Source organism: Stenella coeruleoalba (genome assembly GCF_951394435.1).
Source record: "Stenella coeruleoalba genome assembly, chromosome: 6".
Taxonomy (NCBI): Eukaryota; Metazoa; Chordata; class Mammalia; order Artiodactyla; family Delphinidae; genus Stenella; species Stenella coeruleoalba.
Window position 1 is genome coordinate 72,745,957 of NC_137151.1, and position 22,270 is coordinate 72,768,226.

The window sequence follows — 22,270 nt, forward strand, 5'->3', positions numbered from 1 at the left end:
CTTTGATTTCTTCAGTGATCTCTTGGTTATTTAGTAATGTATAGTTTAGCCTCCATTTGTTTTGTGTTTTTTATGGTTTTTTTCCCTGTAATTGATCTCTAATCTCATAGCGTTGTTGTCAGAAAACATGCTTGATGTGATTTCAACTTTCTTAAATTTACTGAGGCTTGATTTGTGACACAAGATGTGATCTATCTTGGAGAATGTTCTGTGCGCATTTGAGAAGAAAGTGTAATCTGCAGTTTTGGTATGGAATGTCCTATAAATATCAATTAAATCTATCTGGTCTATTGTATCATTTAAAACTTCTGTTTCCTTATTTATTTTCATTTTGGATGATCTGTCCATTGGTGTAAGTGAGGTGTTAAAGTCCTCCACTATTATTGTGTTACTGTCGATTTCCTCTTTTAGAGCTGTTAGCAGTTGCCTCATGTATTGAGGTGCTCCTATGTTGGGGTGCATATATATTTATAATTGTTATATCTTCTTCTTGGATTGATCCCTTGATCATTATGTAGTGTCCTTCCTTGTCTCTTGTAACATTCCTTATTTTAAAGTCTATTTTATTGGATATGAGTATTGCTACTCCAGCTTTCTTTTGATTTCCATTTGCAATGAATATCTTTTTCCATCCCCTCACTTTCAGTCTGTATGTGTCTCTAGGTCTGAAGTGGGTGTCTCTAGGTCTGAAGTGGGTCTCTTGTAGACAGCATATAGATGGGTCTTATTTTTGTATCCTTTCAGCAAGCCTTTGTCTTTTGGTTGGAGCATTTAATCCATTTATGTTTAAGGTAATTATTGATATGTATGTTCCTGTCACCATATTCTTAATTGTTTTGGGTTTGTTTTTGTAGGTCCTTTTCTTCTCTTGTGTTTCCCGCTTAGAGAAGTTCCTTTAGCATTTGTTGTAGAGCTGGTTTGATGGTGCTGAATTCTCTTAGATTTTGCTTGTCTGTAAAGCTTTTGATTTCTCCATCAAATCTGAATGAGATCCTTGCCGGTAAAGTAATATTCGTTGTAGGTTCTTCCCTTTCATCACTTTAAGTATATCATGCTACTCCCTTCTGGCTTGTAGAGTTTCTCCTGAGAAATCATTTGTTAACCTTATGGGAGTTCCCTTGTATGTTATTTGTCGTTTTTCCCTTGCTGCTTTCAATAACTTTTCTTTGTCTTTAATTTTTGCCAATTTGATTACTGTGTGTCTCGGCATGTTTCTCCTTGGTTTTATCCTGTATGGGACTCTCTGCGCTTCCTGGACCTTGGTGGCTATTTCCTTTCCCATGTTAGGGGTGTTTTCGACTATAATCTCTTCACGTATTTTATCTGGTCCTTTCTCTCTTTCTTCTCCTTCTGGGACCCCTATAATGCAAATGTTGTTGTGTTTAATGTTGTCCCAGAGGTCTCTTAGGCTGTCTTCATATCTTTTCTTTCTTTTTTCTTTAGTCTGTTCCACAGCAGTGATTTCCACCATTCTGTCTTCCAGGTCACTTATCTGTTCTTCTGCCTCAGTTATTCTGCTATTGATTCCTTCTAGTGTAGTTTTCATTTCAGTTATTGTATTGCTCATCTCTGTTTGTTTGTTCTTTAATTCTTCTTGGTCTGTGTTAAACAGTTTTTGCATCTTCTCGATCTTTGTCTCCATTCTTTTTCCGAGGTCCTGGTTCATCTTCACTATTATTATTCTGAAGTCTTTTTCTGGAAGGTTGCCTATCTCCACTTCATTCAGTTGTTTTTCTGGGGTTTTATCTTGTTCCTTCATCTGGTACATAGCCCTCTGCCTTTTCATCTTGTCTATCTTTCTGTGAATATTAGATTGTGCTTTTGCTGGGTATGACAACAAAATTCTTACATGAGATGTGAGGAAAGCATCTTTCTTATACCATAACTGTTCACATCAATCAGAAGAGTATCCTTGAAATAGTCTTTTATGCTTCTTTGTGGGAGAGACATGGTTTGAAGAACATTTTAGGAAATACTAAGTCAAGTGTGTGTATTAACATCTTTTAGAACAAGTATATTTGGGGTAGAATGTAAAGGCTTAAAATGTGGATTTTAGAGATTATTGGCTGGGCATTCGATTATATCTGAAGGAGGGGAAAAAGGGGCCTTGTTCTGTTTAATAAAAAACTTATAACATGGTAACGCTACTGGTAGCTTAGTGACTGATCTTGGAGAGAAGCTTTCCAAATTAAAGGAGTAAAAATGTACCTGTTCTTTTTTTTTTTTTTAATTTGGACATATCTTTAAAAATGAACCTTTTATCTTAAAGTTCTTAAACCGCAAGAAAAAAAAGTATATTTATTTATATTATCACCTAAGTTGATATTTAGTTCTTCTCTTGACAATCTGGTCTGCCTCTTATTATTATAAACTGAAAACAAACAGGCCCAATAATCCAAAAGTCATTTGTTAATAGTAAAATCTGAAACATTTAAAGTAATAGAATCTATTTCTGTGTAGTTGAGGATTTTTTATTCTTTTGCTTTGTCAAGTGATAGCTTAACAGATATTATCCTGTCTCCCTTCTTCTGCCCTACCTCTCTATTCAGCATCCCTTGAGACTTCTCCCCCTTCATTATGAAAATACCATTGTGATAAACCACTACTTACTGAAAGTTATTGGGAAGTAAAATATTCTGCCTTAGGACACCTTCTGTAACAATACTTAAGTCTTGGTTCTTTAGAAGGTACTTATAAGGCCTAAGGATCTTCAGTATGTATTGTATTGCAGGTAGATAGAATTGGTATACATATTCTGAATTGATATGTCATTTATTACATAGCTGTTTTTTTTAAGAAGGATTTTCTGATTAAAGCCTAATGCTCAGCTTCTGTGATCATCTTATAAAACCAAAGTTTAGAATGTGCAAAGTCTAAGTTAATTGAATGATTTTGCTAAATAGGAGTTTTAAATATAGTTTTTATAGCATATACTTGATTAACGCTTAACTGTAGTTTGATTTGAGCTGATTAACAGTGGCTAAGGAGATTATTCTGTGTTGAGTATAAATGTTGAATGTGTGAGATGTAATTTTTAAACCAGTTTTTTTAAAAAAGCTATTCTGAAATTAATTTAAAATAGTTATAGATCTCATTGAAATCAGAGATCCCAAGGAAAAGAATTCAGCTGTAGGATGCATTTATTAAGTTCATTTATTTCATTTCTGTCTTTTAAAAGGTACTTTGTATATTGGAATAGGAATTCTAACCCTAAATTTTCTGAGGAAGTTTTGTGGGAAGGACTTCCTAGCCAGTGAGTCTAACATAAGTACAGTACTCCAAAAAATTTCTGAAAAAAAAAATTTTTCAGAAATTAAAGAATAATATAATGACTTTGGCAGCCACACTTTCTCTTGTCCAGATGATTTTGGAAGACATTAGTGTTTAAGTGTCTTAAATGATAGAATTGATCTATTAAAAGGTATTAGTTCTGTCACTTTCTAAAATGGCCCCAGATTAAGGTTTTCCAAAAAATGTTATTTCTACTTTGTTTGAGATACTGATCACTCAAGCTTTGTTGTAATTTTAGAAGCCTCCTTATCTACTGATAACTGAATTGTGTAATATAGCTCCTGGATTTGTTGGAAGGTGGCAATGTTCTATTAATATTTAGTTATATTTTCTATTTATTGATATTAATGATTCTCATATGAGTAATGTATATTTTACTAATTGCTGTAAACTCATTTCATTCATGTATCCTTTAAATTTATTTAAATTTGGTTATTCATAGTGATAGTGCCCTTGCAGTTAACATGGTTTTCCAATTTTTCTTAAACTTTGTAAATCTGGTAGTTAAAATGTAAACATTCAAGGGATCTTTTTTATGGGTGAATTAACACTAGAAGAAAAACATAGCTGGCAAATTGACAGTAGCATTGTTAAACAGTTCATTTCTTCTGTTCTGAGGCACCTAACATTTGGCCTAAAAGGCCATGAAAATTTTGGATTAGATTCTGTTTGTATTGTGTAGTAAAAAAAAAGTATTTCCTCTGTATTTGCTCTTTCTGTTAAATTAACTTCTTTGTGGGAACCTTTGTAAATTGCATTCAGAGATTTGACTGTGATTACCTTGGCTCCCTTTTAAATGCTTCACCTAATTACATTTTGAAAGCCCAGATATATATCATGTATATGATTTATTAATCTAACATTCTTGATACCTTTTGCAAATACATATACAACATGCACACATATGGGACCTAGAGTGTAAAACCTTTGGAGATACTCTCTTAAGGCCATGTCATTCAATTTGTTTTCAAAGTTGTTACTAATAATGTGAACTTGGTGAAGGTGCTGTGTTTTGCCCAGTCTGATCATTTTTGGTATTTGAACATTTTTCTTGTTTTCTAGTTTCAAGTTCTCATATGTATTTCTGTTAACTTTGAGGAAGCTTAGAAGACTTATAATGGATCACCAAGTTCCATGTAGTCTGTTTTGGGGCTGTCTATAACTGCAGTATACTTTGTTAAAAAAGAAAAAAAAAATCCCTTCTGAGGAAGTGGAATTTTGTATATTTCAGGCCAGTTGGAGAAATATTTACATTATCTTAAAATTTAAAAAAAATTTTGGGGTAATAGTCCAGACTTACCAAAAAAGTTATAAAAATAGTACAAGTAGTTCTTAGATATCCTTTATCCAGCAAATCTATTTTCCATCCACGGAGTAAGAGGGTGGGTAGAGAATGAGATTATGGCTTAAGCAAATCATTCAAACAATCTTGTCTTTAAGTTTCTAGATGTTAAATCTGATTTCACTTAAAGCCTTGTGGGGGATTTTGTCTGTTTGTTTTTTAGGGTGACTCAGACTTACGATGCAGGTGCATGTATCTATTTCTACTTTGCCTTTAACTACAGGGGAATCAGTGACCCACTGACTGTGTTTGAACAAACTGAGGTAATTTTGCATACATGAATATAGCTCTTACATTCTTTTATTAATTTAAGTAAACTTTACTATCAATTTATGAATTTTAGTTTGACTGTCTTTAATAACTTGTGGTTTACCTGGTTGATAGCCCATAGAAATGAGAAGCATAATTTTTACACTGGATTGAATACTGAATTAGAAGTCTAAAATTCATATTCCCTATACATATTACAATTAATATTCTAAAATTAATGTTCTGTTGCCTGTGATTCTTTGGATATTACTTATAGTACATAATACCTGATTAAATTAAATAACAGAAGACTATATGGACCCTTGATACCACTTCAGCAGCCCAGCCAGCTCCATATGGTGACTGCTTTTGAGGTCAGCGGCTCTAAAGCTCTTGGCCTATGTTGCTGTAATTTCCTAATTCTAGGTTTATAATTTTTTTGTTTGCTTAAGTTTTATGTAGGCCTTTGAGGTTCATTTGCCAGCAGTTTCTATTACATTTCTTAAATGACCTTAAGCGTCTAATTTTTATAACGCCTTCTGTTTGATAGTCAATATTTCTGATGACAAGTATGCCTAGGGTTGAAGAAACAGACTAGACTGTGGAGGAAGCAGGAGGAGACTGGGGTTTGTTAAAAATAAAACCTCAGGTGTCCTAGTGTTAATTCTGTTGCCTGCCTGCCAAAGGTAGTACCACAAGGTGATTTTCAGTGGCACACTTTTAGACCCAAACCACAGGGTATGGTTGGCTCCCTCTTATGCCTCCTTTTTTAAAAAAAAAAACAAAAAAAAAAACAGCTTTTCTGAAGTATAATTGAGATATAGTAAACTGCACATAATATGTACAGTTTCATGGGTTTTGACCTATGTATGCACCTGTGAAATTGTAACCCCAATCAAAATAATGAACATATCCATCATCCTCAAAAGTTTGAGTCCTGGGCTTCCCTGGTGGCACAGTGGTTGAGAGTCCGCCTGCCGATGCAGGGAACACGGGTTCGTGCCCCGGTCCGGGAAGATCCCACATGCCGCGGAGCGGCTGGGCCCGTTAGCCATGGCCGCTAAGCCTGTGCGTCCGGAGCCTGTGCTCTGCAATGGGAGAGGCCACAACAGTTTTGGTGTTGCCCTCTGGCTACCCAAAGGCCCCTTCCCCATAGTACTACAAAAATGAAAGTGTTCCTTCTTTCCCAAGCCAAACAGCCATTCTCTAAGTGCTGCTGGTTTCAAGTAGTTACTGCTTTACATAAAATAATTTGTTAGAAGACATAGTCTCTTAGAGTAGGGCTAGCATATGTATGATTCATTTGAAAAACCCTAAATCCTCAGTGATGAGGGTTCTTATAAATTACTTTGCAATGAGATGTGGTCCATCTGTCCCTCCTGAAGGGAGGGTCTCTTCTACTGTGGCCTAACTCTGATGGTTTATACACACCCAAGTAATTCTAGGAGGTTCAAGGCACTGTAGGGATTTTACCTCATATCTGTTACATACTCATGAATTGAATGTAATTCCAGTTTCTGTAACCCTTCTTTCACCCTGTACTTCAGTCATTCTATATATTGCTTTAAGTGTTTATCTTTCTAACCTTATTGCTCTTTAAGGAGCCTAGTTGGAGCCTAACATGTTAAGAGGATAAAACAAGGTGTTTTTTTTCACACTTAGATATCCATAAGCCTGAGAAGTAATTTGTCCCAAGGCATTGACCTAAGAAATGTTCTCCATAAGGGTTTTTACCGTTAATCCCTGATAGCTTTGTAAGTAATCTTGAGTCTTATGCCCACTGTATGATATTAGGTGAGTAATTTAACCATCTAAGCCTCATTTTCTTTATCTGTGAAATAGGAGTAATTGAAATTATTCCATAAGGCTTTAGTGAAAATAACTGAGTAATTCCAGGTAAATTGCTTAGTACTTTTCTGGACATACCATATACAGTCAATTAATGTTTGTTGGTATAGTGAGATGTTTACTTCAGAGTAGGACCGGACTCCTCACAAAACTTTTTAGTGCTGATGAATTGGTCATTTTGCCTTCTTTTTTCTTTTCTAGAATCTTGATGTAACAATTGTAGACACTGCGACTATTCACTAGAAAAAAACTTATAAAGCTAGGCTGCATATTTTAATTGCTCTTTAAATACAGTTAACCTAAGAGAAAGGAAAATTAGGCTTCTCCTTTATTATTTAACCCAGAAAGTATGTATCTCCTTTGGGAGTTGGGTCTTACTCTTTCACCTCAAAGTGATCTATTTGTTGTTTTGTTTCCAAATACAGGCAGCTGCTAGAGAAGAAATCCTCGCTAATGGAGGGAGCCTGTCGCATCACCACGGAGGTATTCTTTTTTGGGGATAGAATTTCTAATATTCCTACTGTTTAAAATATTTGGTTTGATACAGTGCTAGGGGGAGTAATAATATGAGTAATTTGAGAGCACTAGGGCTCTCTTTGAAGTTGTTATGTCTGTCACTGAGGTTGCCTGTGCTGTGGTAGTAACTGACAGAAGCTTGATTTGACAAGCCTGCCTAGATAACAGAACCTAGACAGCCTTCTGAGTTCTCAGGAACTTCATGTCACCCAAGATAGCCCAGCAAACCTGGGAGGTATTTGACCATTAGAGCAAAAATTTTTAAAGGGGGAAAAAGAACCTACCTAAATGTTTTTTGTTTTTTTAAATAAATTTATTTATTTTATTTATTTTTATTTTTGGCTGCGCTGGGTCTTCGTTGCTGTGTGCAGGCTCTCTCCAGTTGCAGTGAGCGGGGGCCACTCTTCATTGCGGTGCGCAGGCCTCCCATTGCAGTGGCCTCTCCTATTGGGGAGCACAGGCCCCAGGGGCGTGGGCTTCAGTAGTTGTGGCACGCGGGCTCCAGAGCGCAGGCTTAGCAGTTGTGGCGCACAGGCTCAGCTGCTCCGTGGCATGTGGGATCATCCCAGGCCAGGGCCCGAACCCATGTCCCCTGCACTGGCAGGCAGACTCCCAACCACTGCACCACCAGGGAAGCCCTACCTAAATGTTTTTCATCCACTATTGGAATGTAGCTAAAGTCAGTTGTACTATATATTGAATAGCTGTTTGTTCTGCCCACCCAAAATTCAGCAAATTAATCAAGGCGGGATATGAAAAAATCTTTTTTTCAAGATTTTAATGCTGTTTTTAGTATTTCTTTTTGATCATTGTAGTATTTTTATTGGAGAGTTGATCACATCAGTAATAAAAATTATGATATATCTACCTATGTTATATCTACCTAGACATATCTACCAGTGTTTTTAATATATCCCTCAATATAAATTGGTACCTAGAAAATATATGTGTAGATTTTTTTAATTAAAAAATTTTTTTAGGGAAGTTCATGAAGGTAAATGACCACTGAATTTAAAAATTTCAGCTTATACTCCTACTCTGGATACTCCATATCCCTGTTTCCCTGTTTGATTTTCCATCATAGCATTTAGCATTATCTAACATGCTATATATTTATACTTCTTGAGATTAGCTATCTCCTCCTACTGGTAAGTAGGATCCATAAGGACAGGGACTTCTGTTTCATTTCTGTGTACCAGCACCTAGAACAGTGCTTGGCCCCAGTCAGCCCTCCATACATGTTTGTAGGATGATTGAAAGAATTTTGGTAGAAAACAGAGTGGGCTGTGGAGGATCTGTGTTCATATGACATTATTGCAGGCAGGCCTGAAGAAGATTGCTAATGTGGATGAATGAAATAGACAATTCCCAGCATCATTGTATCAATTTAATCTTTTGCATTCCCTCTACTTTTTCTTAACCTCCACAAATAAATTTCTAACTTAGCTGACTGATAAGCATTAAGGTGAATGAATTTGTTCTTTTCCTCCTTTTCCTGTTTATTACCTTTTGATGGAGATTCTAATGAATGCTAGAACGACAAAAATGAAGAAGGGAAGAAACTGGATATTAGAAATGTCTCAAGTGAAATTAAAAACTTTTGATTAATCTAAAAGTCTAAACCTAATTTTGGAACTATAAACATGAGGTATTTCATAAAGGTGCTTAGAATTTTAGCACCTTCCTTTAAAATGTTCAGAAAGCTATATACTTTACTTTAAATCTTTTTTGTATATTTTATTTTAGGATGCCACTATATTGCTATGTAATTTACAAGTATACTTGTAAAATTACATAATATCATTAAGTAATATGTTCTTCATTCTAAATTGATTTCATGGAGGGAGGAAACAGAATAATTTAGCTATAATTAATTATTTGAAGAAAAAAAGAATTTTCCTTTCCATAGCCAACAATTTTGCTTTTTGGTACATGTCAGCAGCCAACAAGTGCACTTTTTCCTTTAAGGTCAGGAACTGTAGGAGCTATGTTTGTGATAGTAAATATGAGAGAGATGTGATTCTGCAAGAGGGTGAGAATAGCCAAATCTTGTACTATATAGAAAGAAACAGAGGCTTAATTGTTATTTAGATAACTGGGTTATATGAACTAATTTCCTTAATTGTGAGAGGATGTTCTTCGTTTACTTAAGCTTTACAGTGCGATAAATTCTACAGAAGTTATGGAAATGACCAAATGACCTGCAACATTGTGGAGGAAAGCCAAACCAATGCTTTTTTTCCTTGCTAATGACATTTTACTCCTTTAGGATCTATGAGGATATTCAGGTCCCACCAATAGTGTCTATATATGAGATGCTGAAAGTCTAGTATGGCAGAAGTGTTGACAATACTTATTCAGGTACACCCCAGACACTGAGAGCTTCTTAGCAGGCTCTAACATAACCTACATAAACATACTTGAAATAATGTATATGTGAAGCTGTCATTACAGGAAAAAAAAAAATACACACAAATTTAAAATAATAAAGAGTTAAGTAATTCTAGTACAAATTTATTTGAGACTTAGACTTTATTTGTGAAAGCTGTGGTTAATAATCTGTTTTATTATTCAGTAAACAAATAGAAATTAATTTAAAGAATAGTTGAAAAGATATAAACCTTAATTAACCAAAAGATCATGATTATTCAATTCTTGATTCCAAAGCAAAAAATACAAATAGCTCCTGGGATATTTTTGATACCAAGTATGCCTAATGCCTTTTTATTTTTTTTTTTGCGGTACGCGGGCCTCTCACTGTTGTGGCCTCTCCCATTGCGGAGCACAGGCGATGTGCAGGCTCAGCGGCCACGGCTCACGGGCACAGCCGCTCTGCGGCATGTGGGATCTTCCCGGACCGGGGCACAAACCCGCATCCCCTGCATCGGCAGGTGGACTCTCAACCACTGCGCCACCAGGGAAGCCCCCTAATGCTTTTTAATATTGTTGTATAATATGTTTTCCACATTATAAATATTACTGGTCCACTAGGCAATAGGATTTCAAAGAATGGTAGTCCTTCCCTTGAAGGATCTTACAGTCCAGTAAAGTAAAATATTATAGCATTTCAAAAGGCTGCTGATCAAAACTGGTAGGTTTATGATATCATCATATTTTAACCAAGAGTCTCCCATTTTCTTTGAAAAGCACTCAAAAGGTGACTTTAATAAACATGTAAATGCTATAGATGTTAAAACATCAAAGAGAAGGAAGATAAAATAGGGAAAGGAATTAACATTTATAAAGCTGTAAATATTTGCTAGGTGCTCTGCATGACAGTCTCCTTTAATCCTGATCAAAATGCCGTGGAGTAGATATTGTTCCTGTCTTTCAGATGAAGATATATTAAGCCTCTGAGTGTACAGTAACTTCAAAGTATCAGCAATAGTTGTTAGTGCCAGAATTTGAGTTTGAACTCAGTTCATCCTGCTTCAGGGTCCTTGTCCTCTGACTTAAGAACATAATAGTGAAAATAGGCCAAAAGCTAAAAAGATTGAAATTGAAAGCCTTTGAAAAGAGGCACATGCATTTAAAAGTATATGAGAAGAAATACTAAACATTAGTCTTTCTCTTTTAAAATATAAAACTTCTGTTTCTTTAATTTTAACACTAAGTTAGTTGCTTGTCCTGCTTTAGATGTTAAAACAGAAATGAATGAACATTTTAATTTCCTCATCATAGCTATTTCATTGTTTTCTCAGTTCTTGCACATAAGTCAGTTTGACTTTCTGGTTGTTTTTATACTTCCTGATTATAGGTTTCTAACATGTCAGCAGTATCAGGTAATAAAACAAATGCAGGTCAGATCATGTTACAATAAAACTCCTTGTATAATTTATGTGCATTTTCAGGTTCTAGGCTTATAAGCCTTTTTTTGTTGAAGACTCCAAGGTTGATGAAATAATTTAATTTTAGAAATTATTAACTTGAACTTCAATGTAGCAAGGTTTGATTGCATATTAATTTATTGAGAGGTTCTGCCTCATTTAAATAGGAATCTTTTATTTCTATCACATTTCTCATATTTTTTATTTTCATGCAGTCAAAAATATGACTGTGTGTAAACAAATTCTGAACTACTTGGATTCCTCTATGGCTTTGAAAAAGAAACTAGGTAAGCCTGAACACAAAATATATTTCGTATGTGCTGGTAAAATGAAGATGCTTTCCCTTTGCTAGGTTGTCTTCTAAACCACTTTATAAACACTGGCGTGCTCCAGGGCTCAGCCCAGAGCCAGATCGTTCCTCCGTGTTTCCTCACTCCCTCAATGATTACTTCAGTCCCAGGACTTAAAACACCATCCTTATGCTGATGACTCCCAAATACCAGAAGGGATCACCACCACCACCCTAGTTCAAATCACTGTTTTTTCTTGCTGGGACAATTGCAGCCTCTTAATTGGTCTGTCCACCTTCACTCCTGTTCCCCTGCTGTCATCTCTCTTGCTGCCCAAGTAATCTTTTTAAAATTCATTATTTTCTCCTCACATTCAGAATAAAATCCGAAGTCCTTATTAGGTTCTTCAAGGATATACATTGTGTGTTTTATCTCTCTGTCTTCATCTCTTACTACTTTTTCCCTCCAGCAGTAGTGTCCTTCTTGCTATTTCTCAGGCATATCAACCCTCTTCCCCCTTCAAGGCGTTTGCTATTTATTCCGTCTCTTCCTGCTGTTCTTTCTCTTGTTCCCCCCGCCCCCGCCGCCAGATATTTATTTGCATGGCTCACTTTCCCATCATGAAGATCTCTGATCAAAATGTCACCTTCTTAGAGGCGTCTTCCCTATTCTCTTGTATAGTTTATGTGTTCCTCATTCGAATAAGTTCAATGAGGTTACTGACTGTATCTTGTCCGTCACTGTGTTCCCCAGTCCCTAGAACAGTGACTGGCTGTTCTACATAGAAGTAGATGCTCAATAAATATGTTACGTGTGTAGTTAAGTGTCCAAGCGCTCACAGAATTTGGGGCAATTTTGCAAATTCTCAGACATCTCTGAATCTTTCATGTTAGAATGGCATTAGTCTCCTTGCTAATTTAGCTTCAAACGTTTAATAATCAGGCCTTGTTTGAATATAGGGTCATGTTTAATCATGAAAAGGCTCAGTTTATTCCATAATATTTCTGAGAATGTGTATTAGCAGAGTCAGTTATTCAGTGGAAAAGTAGGGTAAAATAATGTGCCTTTCACTACAACTGCCCAACACCAGCCATTTTAATGTTCTTCCGTAGATGTATTATATATGTAAGATTCCATTTAAGCCTTTATCTTAAAACAAATGCAAGTTTGAGAGGCTTACAAACAGAGGGGAAAAAACATAGGCTTTGGAATCAAATCTGTATTTGACTCTTGGCTCTGTACTTAACTACCTGTGTGACCTTAGGGAAATAACTTCTCTGAGCTGCAGTTTTCTCATCTGCAAAATGGGAATAGTACCTACCTCAGATTATTGTAACACTTAAGTGTGATAATGTATATAAAGCATCAGAAGTGTCCTGCATATAGTAGGTGCTTAAGAAACAGTAGTCTTCTAAAAAAATAAAAGCAGTAGACAGCACCAAGTGAAACTCTGGTTTGTATTCTTAACCCCCTACTCTAACCATTGAAGAAAGGGTTATAGTTTATTTGAAAAAGACCCATATATTCAAGGAATATAATTCAACAATTGTCTTAATATTTTCATCTATAACCTGCAGTTAGTCTCACCCTATAGGAGGTTCTGTTACAATCTGTATGAAAGAGCAGCATAATTGGCAACAAAATTTGCTATAAAAAATGTCTATTTTCATACATGCTTCTCTGCTTAAAGTTAATCATCTAATTTGTAAATTTCAAATATCCTGTGCTATTCAATATAGTTTCATAAAGCAGAAATCTTTCCATATAAATTTTAAATAGAATGGGTTTAATTATCCTTCTAAGTTAATAATAGAGCTCTCAAAAGATTGCTTTTTATATGTGTAGAAAAGATTTTCCTTAATTTGCATCCTGAACTTAAAACTCAAGGCAACCTCATAGGAGCATCTTTAGTTGCTGACCTTCAGGCAGTATCATGACATTCTCAGTACCATTTTTGAGTTCAAAAGTAGAAGGGCTGGGGGTTGGGAGAGTATTGATGCAGTTTCTCTTAGAGGGTTTGGCCTGTAATTGTGATTAATAACAGTTGCTTTCACTATCTGGAAACAGACAGGCTGGTTTGTCTGCCTACAATCATGCTGTGATAAATGGAGCTATTTTAACTCTGGTTTTGTGTATCAAAGAAAACAGATGTAGTCTGGAACTGGAGGCTATAGGAAATATAAAGCCTGCTTAACTTAATCTTCATAGTGCTTGTTTTTGTAACTGACGAGCTGGTCAGTTTAAACAGCAGCGTTTATGTCAGCCATATATTTAAATTTCAATTTACGACTTAAGTTTTTAAGTTGTTCATTTGCTAAAATTATACCTAAGGCCTTGTCAGGAAGTAAAAAACCTTGATTAAATATAACCAGTCTTAGTTTAAATATTGATGTCTTTATCTAACTAAAATTATTTCCTATTGTTCAGAGAATAATTATGGGGTAGCTGCTCTTAACAGTTTTTGTGGTCTTAACATAATCCAATAGTATGAGGAACTTTAAAAGTAAAAAGAGACTACTCGAAATAATGAGCAAAAGATCAACTTTGTTAAAAACCTATAGTGTGAAATAAAAGACATACAGATTGGAAAGGATGAATGAAACTATTGCTGTTTATAGATGACATGATTGTCTGTGTAGAAAATCTGCCCCCCACCCCAAAAAATCTACTAGAACAAGATCAGCAAGATCGCAGAATACAAGAGCACACACCAAGATCAATTGCATTTCTATATATTAACAACAAGCATATAGAAACTGAGATTTAAAATGCAAGTACCATTTACATATGCTCCAAATTAAACATTTAAATTAACAAAATATGTACATGCCTATGCATAAATCTAATAAAATATATACAGGATCTGTGTTCTGAAAATAACAGAATGCCGATGAAAAAAATCAAAGACCTAAATAAATGGAGAGATGTGTTCATGGATTGGTAGAAAACGACATGGTATAAAGATGTCAATTCTCCCTAGATTGATCTACCTATTTAATACAATTGCTTTCAAAATTTCAGAAAGATTTTTAGTAGATATAGAAAAGATTATTCTCAAATTTATATGGTAAGGCAAAGGAACTAGATGGCTAAAACAGTTCTGAAAAAAGAACAGAGTCATAGGAATCAATTTACCTGATTTCAAGACTTATAATATACAGTCATCAAGACTGTGTGGTATTGGAAGAGTGACATATTGATCAATGGAACAGAATAGAGAGCTCAGAAATAGACCCACACGAATATGTCCAACCAATTTTGACAAAGGCATAAAGCAGTCCAGTGGAGGAGGTATATAGCTTTTTCACCAAATGGTGCTGGAACAATTGTACATTGATAGGTTAAAAAAAAAAAAAAAAAGAACCTTGATCTGAACCTTACGCCAAAATTAACTCAACACAGATAATATGCTTAAATGTAAAACATAAAATAATAAAACTTTTAGAAAAAAAACAAGAGAAAATATTCAAGATCTAGAGTTGGGCAAAGAGTTCTCAGACTGTTCCCCCAGAGTACAATCCATTACAGGAAAAATTGATAAATTGGATCTCATCAAAATTAAAAATGTTTGCTCTGTGAAAGACTGTTAAGAGGATGAAAAGTTAGGCTACAGAGTAAGAGAAAATATGTGCAAACCACATATCCAATAAAAGACCTATATCTATAATATATAAAGAACTCTCAAAACTCAATAGTAAAATACAAACAATTCAATTAGAAACTGGGCAAAAGACATGAAGAATCATTTCACTGAAGAGGATATACAAATGACAAATAATTACATGAAAAGATGTTCAACATCAATAACCATTAGGGAAATGCAAATTAAAACCACAAGAGAAACCACTATCCACCTATCAGAAAGCTAAAATAAAAAAATAGTGGCAGTGTCATGCTGGCAAGGATGTAGAGAAATTAGATCAATCATACATTACTGGTTGGAACATAATGTGGTACAGTCATTCTGTAAAAACAGTTGGCAGTTTCTTATAAAATCAAACATGTAACTACCATTCAACCCAACAATTATACTCTTGGGCATTTATACCAGAGAATTGAAAACATAAACCTGTATATGTATATTCAGAGCAGATTACTCATAGTAGTCCCAAACTGGAGTAAGCTCAGATGTCCTTCAACCATTAAATGGCTAAACAAACTGTGGTACGTCTATACCATGGAATACGACTCAGCGGTAAGGGGAAACGAACCATTAACGCATGCAGCAACTTGGATGAATCTCCAGGAAATTATGCTGAGTGAAAAAAAGCCAATTCTGAAAGGTTGCATTCTGTGTGATAGTATTTCTACAACATATTTGAAATGACAAAATTAGAGAAATAGAGAACAGATTGGTGGTTTCCAGGAGTTGGGTGTGGGGTGGGGATGACTATAAATAGGCAACACAAGAATCCTTGTGGGGACGGATATGTTCTGTATCTTGACTATATCAGTGTCAATATGCTGGTTGTGATTTTGGTCTTTTGATAGCTACCAGATGAGTATAGCCTTTCCAATATTGAATCTTTATCAGATTACCATAAGGTAGCAGAAAGTTTGTTTTACCCTTAACTTTTTTTCCTTCAGTTTCTTCTTTGTTATTGGCTTTTTCTCACAAAACTTAAAGTTGATTATAATATTTTTCCACTGAAGCAATGTTGTAAATAGTGAGATTCTAAGACCAGACTGTAAAAGCCAATTTAATCCATGATGTAATTGAGCATTTAACTATTTCAGCTGTGTCATAGGATGAACAGATTTGAGAGCTGACAGAAAATCTGTTGTAAGAATGTATTGTTCCCTGCTCCTTCCTACCCTTGCAATTACAGATGCCCAGTCCCAGACAAAGGGCAGGGACAATGTTGTGTTTGCCATCTCTTACCTTGTGCTATATATACCTGTAGTAACTTCCAGCTTCAGGTGTATTTTCTCAGCCACTAGGAGAGAGTAGGTGGCTTAGATAATACCACTTCTCTTTGGACCTCTAAAGAGAACTTTTTCTCCCTAGCAATTTTATGACCAAGACTCTTCTAAGTGCTAGGTGTTAGTCTCAGAATACCTCTACTACATTATTATATTGTTAGAGAATAATTAACTTTTTATAGTCAGTTTCAGGTGATTAGCAGACAGTTAATCCTAATAGATATTTTCAAGTGTAAGATCTGTTAGAAGTAACTTTAGGTAAAGTTAATTTTTAATGTTCTGTCTTTGGTGTCTAACATAGAAATCACTAGAGTACTTGTGGCTATTTAAATTTAAATTAATTAACGTGAAATAAAAATGTATTTCCTCATTTGCAGCAGCCACCTTTCAAGTGCTTGATATCCACATGTGGCTAGGGGCTACTGTGTTAAATACTGCAGATACAGAACATTTCTATCGACACAGGAAGTTCTACCAGACAGTGCTGTGAAGCTTTATTACATATATATTTTCACACATTGGCTGGGAAAATGGCCCACAAATACGGCTTAAAAGTTTTTTTCAGTAGATATTAGATGCAAGTCTTTAGGAGTTAAGTTCTGAAATAAACTAGCATTTGTCATTAATGGTAGGTTTTCTCAGAGTATAACTTCTGTCTACCACTTTTTCCAGAACTTCTTTCAGTTTGGTCAGTAGCCTCAAATTTAGAACAAGGTCACCTTGCTATAGTAAAAGCCATTCACTGCTAATCCAGTTGGTTGTAGCAGTGAAGATATGTTGCTTTTATGGAAATTGTTCGGGCTCCTAGGAGACAGACCTTTGTAAACATATAGTCCGAGATTTCTTGGTCTTGTCACTGTTGACATTTTTGACTAGATTCTTTGTGTGGGAGCCGTCCTGTGCATTGTAGTATGTTTAGCAGCATCCCTGGCCCCTGCCCACTAGATGCTGGTAACATCGCCCCAGTTATGACAACCAAAAACTTCTCTATACATTGCTTAGTGTCCCTTAGGGTGCAGAATTGCCTCTGTTGAGAGCTATTGATATAGTCCAAAGGCTCCTAGAGATTTGAAGGAAAAGAGAGTTAGGTTCTGTGACATACCTTCTCCTATCTTAGCTAATACAGAATAGCTCTGAGTATATCCAAGAAATAATGTCAGAATATAGGGAATGCAAGGCAGATAAAACCAAAGGAAATTAAGGAAACCCAGATTGCCTTTCCCTGGATATTTGCATCCTTACATCTTATCTAAAATGGCTTACAGATAACTGTGGTTCAACATTTATTTTTTAACTAACATTTTTTGAATTCTTACTGTGTGGCATACACTATATTATGCAACAGGACTACAAAAATGAATAAAACATGGCCCTAGTCTTCAAGGAGCATATCATGTTGACTGTCCTTATCTATTTCATGTTATTTGGCCATTTACTTGCTTTCAGCTCTGTTGTATAGGCATTAATTGCCACTTGGTTTAAACTTTGAGTGTGTCAAGCCATCTTTTGGGGATGTTAGCAGAATTAGCACTTGATTGTGTTCTGAAGACAGATTGAATCCAGCTCTTGTGATCTGTTATTACCTTGATAATTCAGGCTTTTTTTTCTATTTCATCATCTCTAAAGACCTATTTAAGGATCTGTAAGATCTTAGAGCTGCTATATAAACTGCACAGATAAAACCTTAGCATAAAGAAAACTGACATATAAAAATATTTAATAAGAGAAAAATCTTATAATACCAGATTTTAATTATCTATGAATCTTTCATCTTGATGTCAGAAGTTTCATTAGTAGTAGAAAATATGTCAGATGACTTAATAAATCAAACGTGACTTTAAGTATCCACTAAGCGTTAAATTAGACTCCGTGGTATTCATAGTCCCATCTCATGTGTCTTGAAAAGCTGGGTATTCACATCCCTCAGCTGGAAACCTGTTGGCTTCAGCATGTACCTCCACCAAAGCCAAACACACACACACAGATGCCTTAGAGCACAAACCGACGGACAACTAAATCCTCTTTGCAGGTTGAATGCTCTACCCCACACACAAGTGCCTTATAGCACAAACAGATGGACAACTAAACCCTCTTTTCAGGTTGAACGTTCTACCCCACGCCACTCCCTCCCAAAGAAACATCATCATAGTCAGATCACCAGATACCAGAAAGAGTGGAAATTGTCCATTGTCCTTCTCTTTTCTCATCAGTACAGATCAAGTTGCACGGCGCCAGAAGCTCATCTGACAGGAGGTTGGTGTCCCTTTAGCGCTAGTTCCTTAGATAATCCACCAGTAGTTTAGTTGGATTAATTAAATCTTGAAATACAAAGTCAGTGCTCAGATCACTCATACAAGAAGCTAAATCTAGATTTTCTTTTTTAAATCTGACCTGTAGAATAGTGTTAAAAAGGTATCCAGGATGCCCAAAGTAGAACTTTCAAAACACTGTTATTTCAATAACGGTTAGGTGCTTTTAACTTTGGCTAAATTCTCCTTCTGAGCTTCAGCTTCAGTAATCTTCTAAATGTACAGCCCATTTCATAATTTGTTTTTAATTTTTTTATAAATTCATTTTATTTATTTTTATTTGTAGCTGAGTTGGGTCTTCGTTGTTGTGTGCGGGCTTTCTCTAGTTGCAGTGAGTGGGGGCTACTCTTCGTTGCAGTGTGCAGGCTTCTCATTGCAGTGGCTTCTCTTGTTGCAGAGCACAGGCTCTAGAGCACAGCCTTAGTAGTTGTGGTGCACAGGCTTAGCTGCTCCGTGGCATGTGGGATCTTCCCAGACCAGGGCTCAAATCGATATCCCCTGCATTGGCAGGCGGATTCTTAACCACTGTGCCACCAGGGAAGCCCATGATTTGTTTTTTAAATAAGTGTATAATAAGTCTTTTCAGCCTTGTAATCAAATTCATAATTCAGAGAGTTTTTAATTTAGCTAAAAAGAACTCTGGCTAGCAGACCCTAGATGTGTCCCTTTTAAGATGAGATTATTAGGTAGTTTCTGCTAAGTCTTCAGTCCCTTAGACCACAAAGATTAGTTCCAGATAATTTTTGGTGGCTAGGCTGGCCAACATGTTCACATTTTCCACACACAAGACTCCCATTACCCATCCCTCTTATATACATGTCTGTTCATTCTTTGCTGTTGATCTTCCCACAAAATATATTATTTCTTGGGGCTGTTAGCATCCAAAGGGGACTGTTGAGCCTGTGATTTCAAAAAGCTTCTATTTTCTCTGTTCCAAAGTATAATTTTTTTTTAAGATTTTTTTTTGATGTGGACCATTTTTTAAGTCTTTATTGAAATCGTTACACTATTGCTTCTGTTTTATGTTTTGGCTTTTTGGCCGCAAGGCATGTGGGATCTTAGTTGCCCAACCAGGGATCAAACCACACCCCCTGCGTTGGAAGGCGAAGTCTTAACCACTGGACCGCCAGGGAAGTCCCCAAAGTATAATTTTTAAATGTACTGTATATTATGGAAAAAACACAAAATACTTATTTTATTCTGTCTGTATATACAGTATAAGAAATTAAATCGTAAAAAAGTGAACTCCACTTTTAATTTAAGCAGACAAAGAATTTCCTCCATTAGTTTTCTGTATTTGGCTGGCCTATGATTTTTGTACCTTTAAAAATACATCTAAGACTCTTAAATACCTGGCTTAAGTATTTTGAGCATTGAATATGTAGAAAAAAATGAGAATTATGGAATACGGGATCTCTTTCTTATTTTCAAAAATGGTGGATTTGGCTTTTTGTAGCTCTAGTGTTGGCTCTCAAGCTAGGTTTACACTTCTAGAGGATCAGAAGTCACAGGAGTGTAGCTGAGTCAGTAGTCATGAATACCCCACATCAGGTAATCCAGGTCTGGAAAGAGGAATAAGCTTCATGTGGTATGAAGGTACACATGACTTTTCATGGATAACTGTACATACAAGGAATGTTGAAGTAGTCTTTGGCCACCTGTTATTTGCTGTTTTCATTCATCCATTCTCCCCTTTAGTATGGCATGCTTCCTTTTCTGAAAATGAGTCTACAGATATGTAAGCAGCTACTATATAGTTGTGCACACACGTGTGTTACACATGTCCAGATCAGTATAATAAGCTAATTTCTAAAATGCCTAGCAGTGCAAATAAAGATTGTACAAATGGCATTATTATTGTTGTTGTTTAACTCTAGAATAAAAGTCTTCTACTTTGAAGTATGATCCCATCTTTGGGATTAGGGCCTTCGATGTTTCATTGTTGCTTTTTTAATTTATCAATTCATCTGAGGCAGCCAGAGAAGGTTCTCTAGAATTTTATGAAGACTATTTCCAATAATCTCGTATTATAAACGCTTATTAAGCGTTTTTACTTAAACTCTCTTTTCTCTGTGTACATTTATCCTGTAATGTAGTTGACTTAAATTGTTAAGCAAATCCAAAAAGATTTCTAGTCCCTTCAATTGCATAAACTGTGATTTCTGACCTCAGTTCAAATTCTGTTATCACTAACAGAAGAAGCTTACAGACCTCTGCCATCAGGCCATCAAGGGGTTAAATTATTTTATCAGATATGTTTTTGAGGGGCCACAGCTATGCTGCCTGTACTGCCTTTTATTTTTTTAACTTTCTAGTTCACTAATCAAATGTATGTTAGATTGATTATTGTAAAAGTATAAACCATAGAAAATTTGACAAGATAGATGTGTAAATTATCCTTCTGACAGAACTAATGATGCACTTCAAGCACCTTCTGTTTTCCAGCGCTTGGTGAGCGACTTCATTAAATATGCAGTGGCTGTTGGGTGGCTTCTCAGAGGATGGTTCAGCTCCTTGTGGAATTGGATTATTACTAGAGGTGTAAAACGAGGCAGACGAGCTAGCTGTTGGGCATCCTGCTGAGGTTCTAATGTGCTCCATCTTGTCGGAGCAGTTGTTTGCAGTCTTTTCAGGACAATTACATCCATAACCACAGGACACATTCAGTGAAACTATATTACAGATAACAGTGGAGACTGGCATTGACTGCTTTTTATCCCACTCTCTTGAGTTGCCTCAGTGCTGGTAGCTTATAATAATGCCACTTCTACCATTCACAGAGTAGTTTTTTTTTTTTTTTCTTTTAATACCTTGGAGCAAATCTGGAAATAACTGATTTGTAACTTTTTCTAAGTGCAAAAATCGTAGGATATTTGGAGTGAAAAGATTCAGTAGCTTCTAATCCCTTTGCATATGAGAAAACTAAGGCTGAGGCATTGCGGTGAGTTGTCCCTTAGGGAGATCGTAGGAGGACCTGGTAGAACATCTTTTAGGTGGTAGAGATTGCATGAATAGCAGTTTGTACTGTTTGGCTTCTGGTTTTAGAGCTCTTTTAAACAGAATTTTTCTTTTGAATTTAAGATTTCTTTTTCCTGCTGTAGAGCATTTTTCCTCATCTTAATACCAGCAATGCTTCTTTATTTCTAGAAGCCAAGCAGAAATATTTTGCTTTCTGAGAATGTCATGCTATTTATTATTTTAATGACAACTGGTGGTTTCCTGGAGCACTGGACACAAAAGACGGTTTGAGTTGAGCTTAAAATGGTATTTAAGTTTTCCAAAAGGGAGATGCTGTGGTGGATCACTGAAGCTTGATAAATGAGAGTGCATTTTAGAATGACAGGCTGAATACTTTAATGAAAGAAGGCTTCCCATTTTAGTTGGCCAATTAAATCGCTGCTGATGACTTTGGATCATTAATGAACATTTGTGGAAAATGACCATTTGAATTCAATTATTACAATACATTTGAAAAGTACTAACCACAAATAATCCTACCCGTAAATAAGATTTATCCATTTTCCCATAGATAAATCAGCATCCTGCTTTGCTTTTTAATGCCAAAGCAAATTGACATTTCAGAATTCTTTTATAGATTAAGTACATATCCTTTCTTATAAAAGTTCTGCTTAGAAAAGGTTACATTTTCGTTGAATGCCTTTTAAAATATAATTT

At 35.6% G+C, this 22,270-nt stretch overlaps 1 protein-coding gene across 1 annotated transcript in view; it reads left to right on the plus strand.

Moving 5' to 3' along the window:
* Positions 1 to 22,270, plus strand: part of AGPS (alkylglycerone phosphate synthase) — a 137,776-nt gene that overhangs the window by 110,929 nt on the left and 4,577 nt on the right. Inside the window, exons 18-19 of the mRNA XM_079923555.1 lie at positions 4,797 to 4,896; positions 7,156 to 7,213. Of these exons, the coding sequence (XP_079779681.1) occupies positions 4,797 to 4,896; positions 7,156 to 7,213 (158 nt within the window). The remainder of the gene's footprint in view (positions 1 to 4,796; positions 4,897 to 7,155; positions 7,214 to 22,270) is intronic.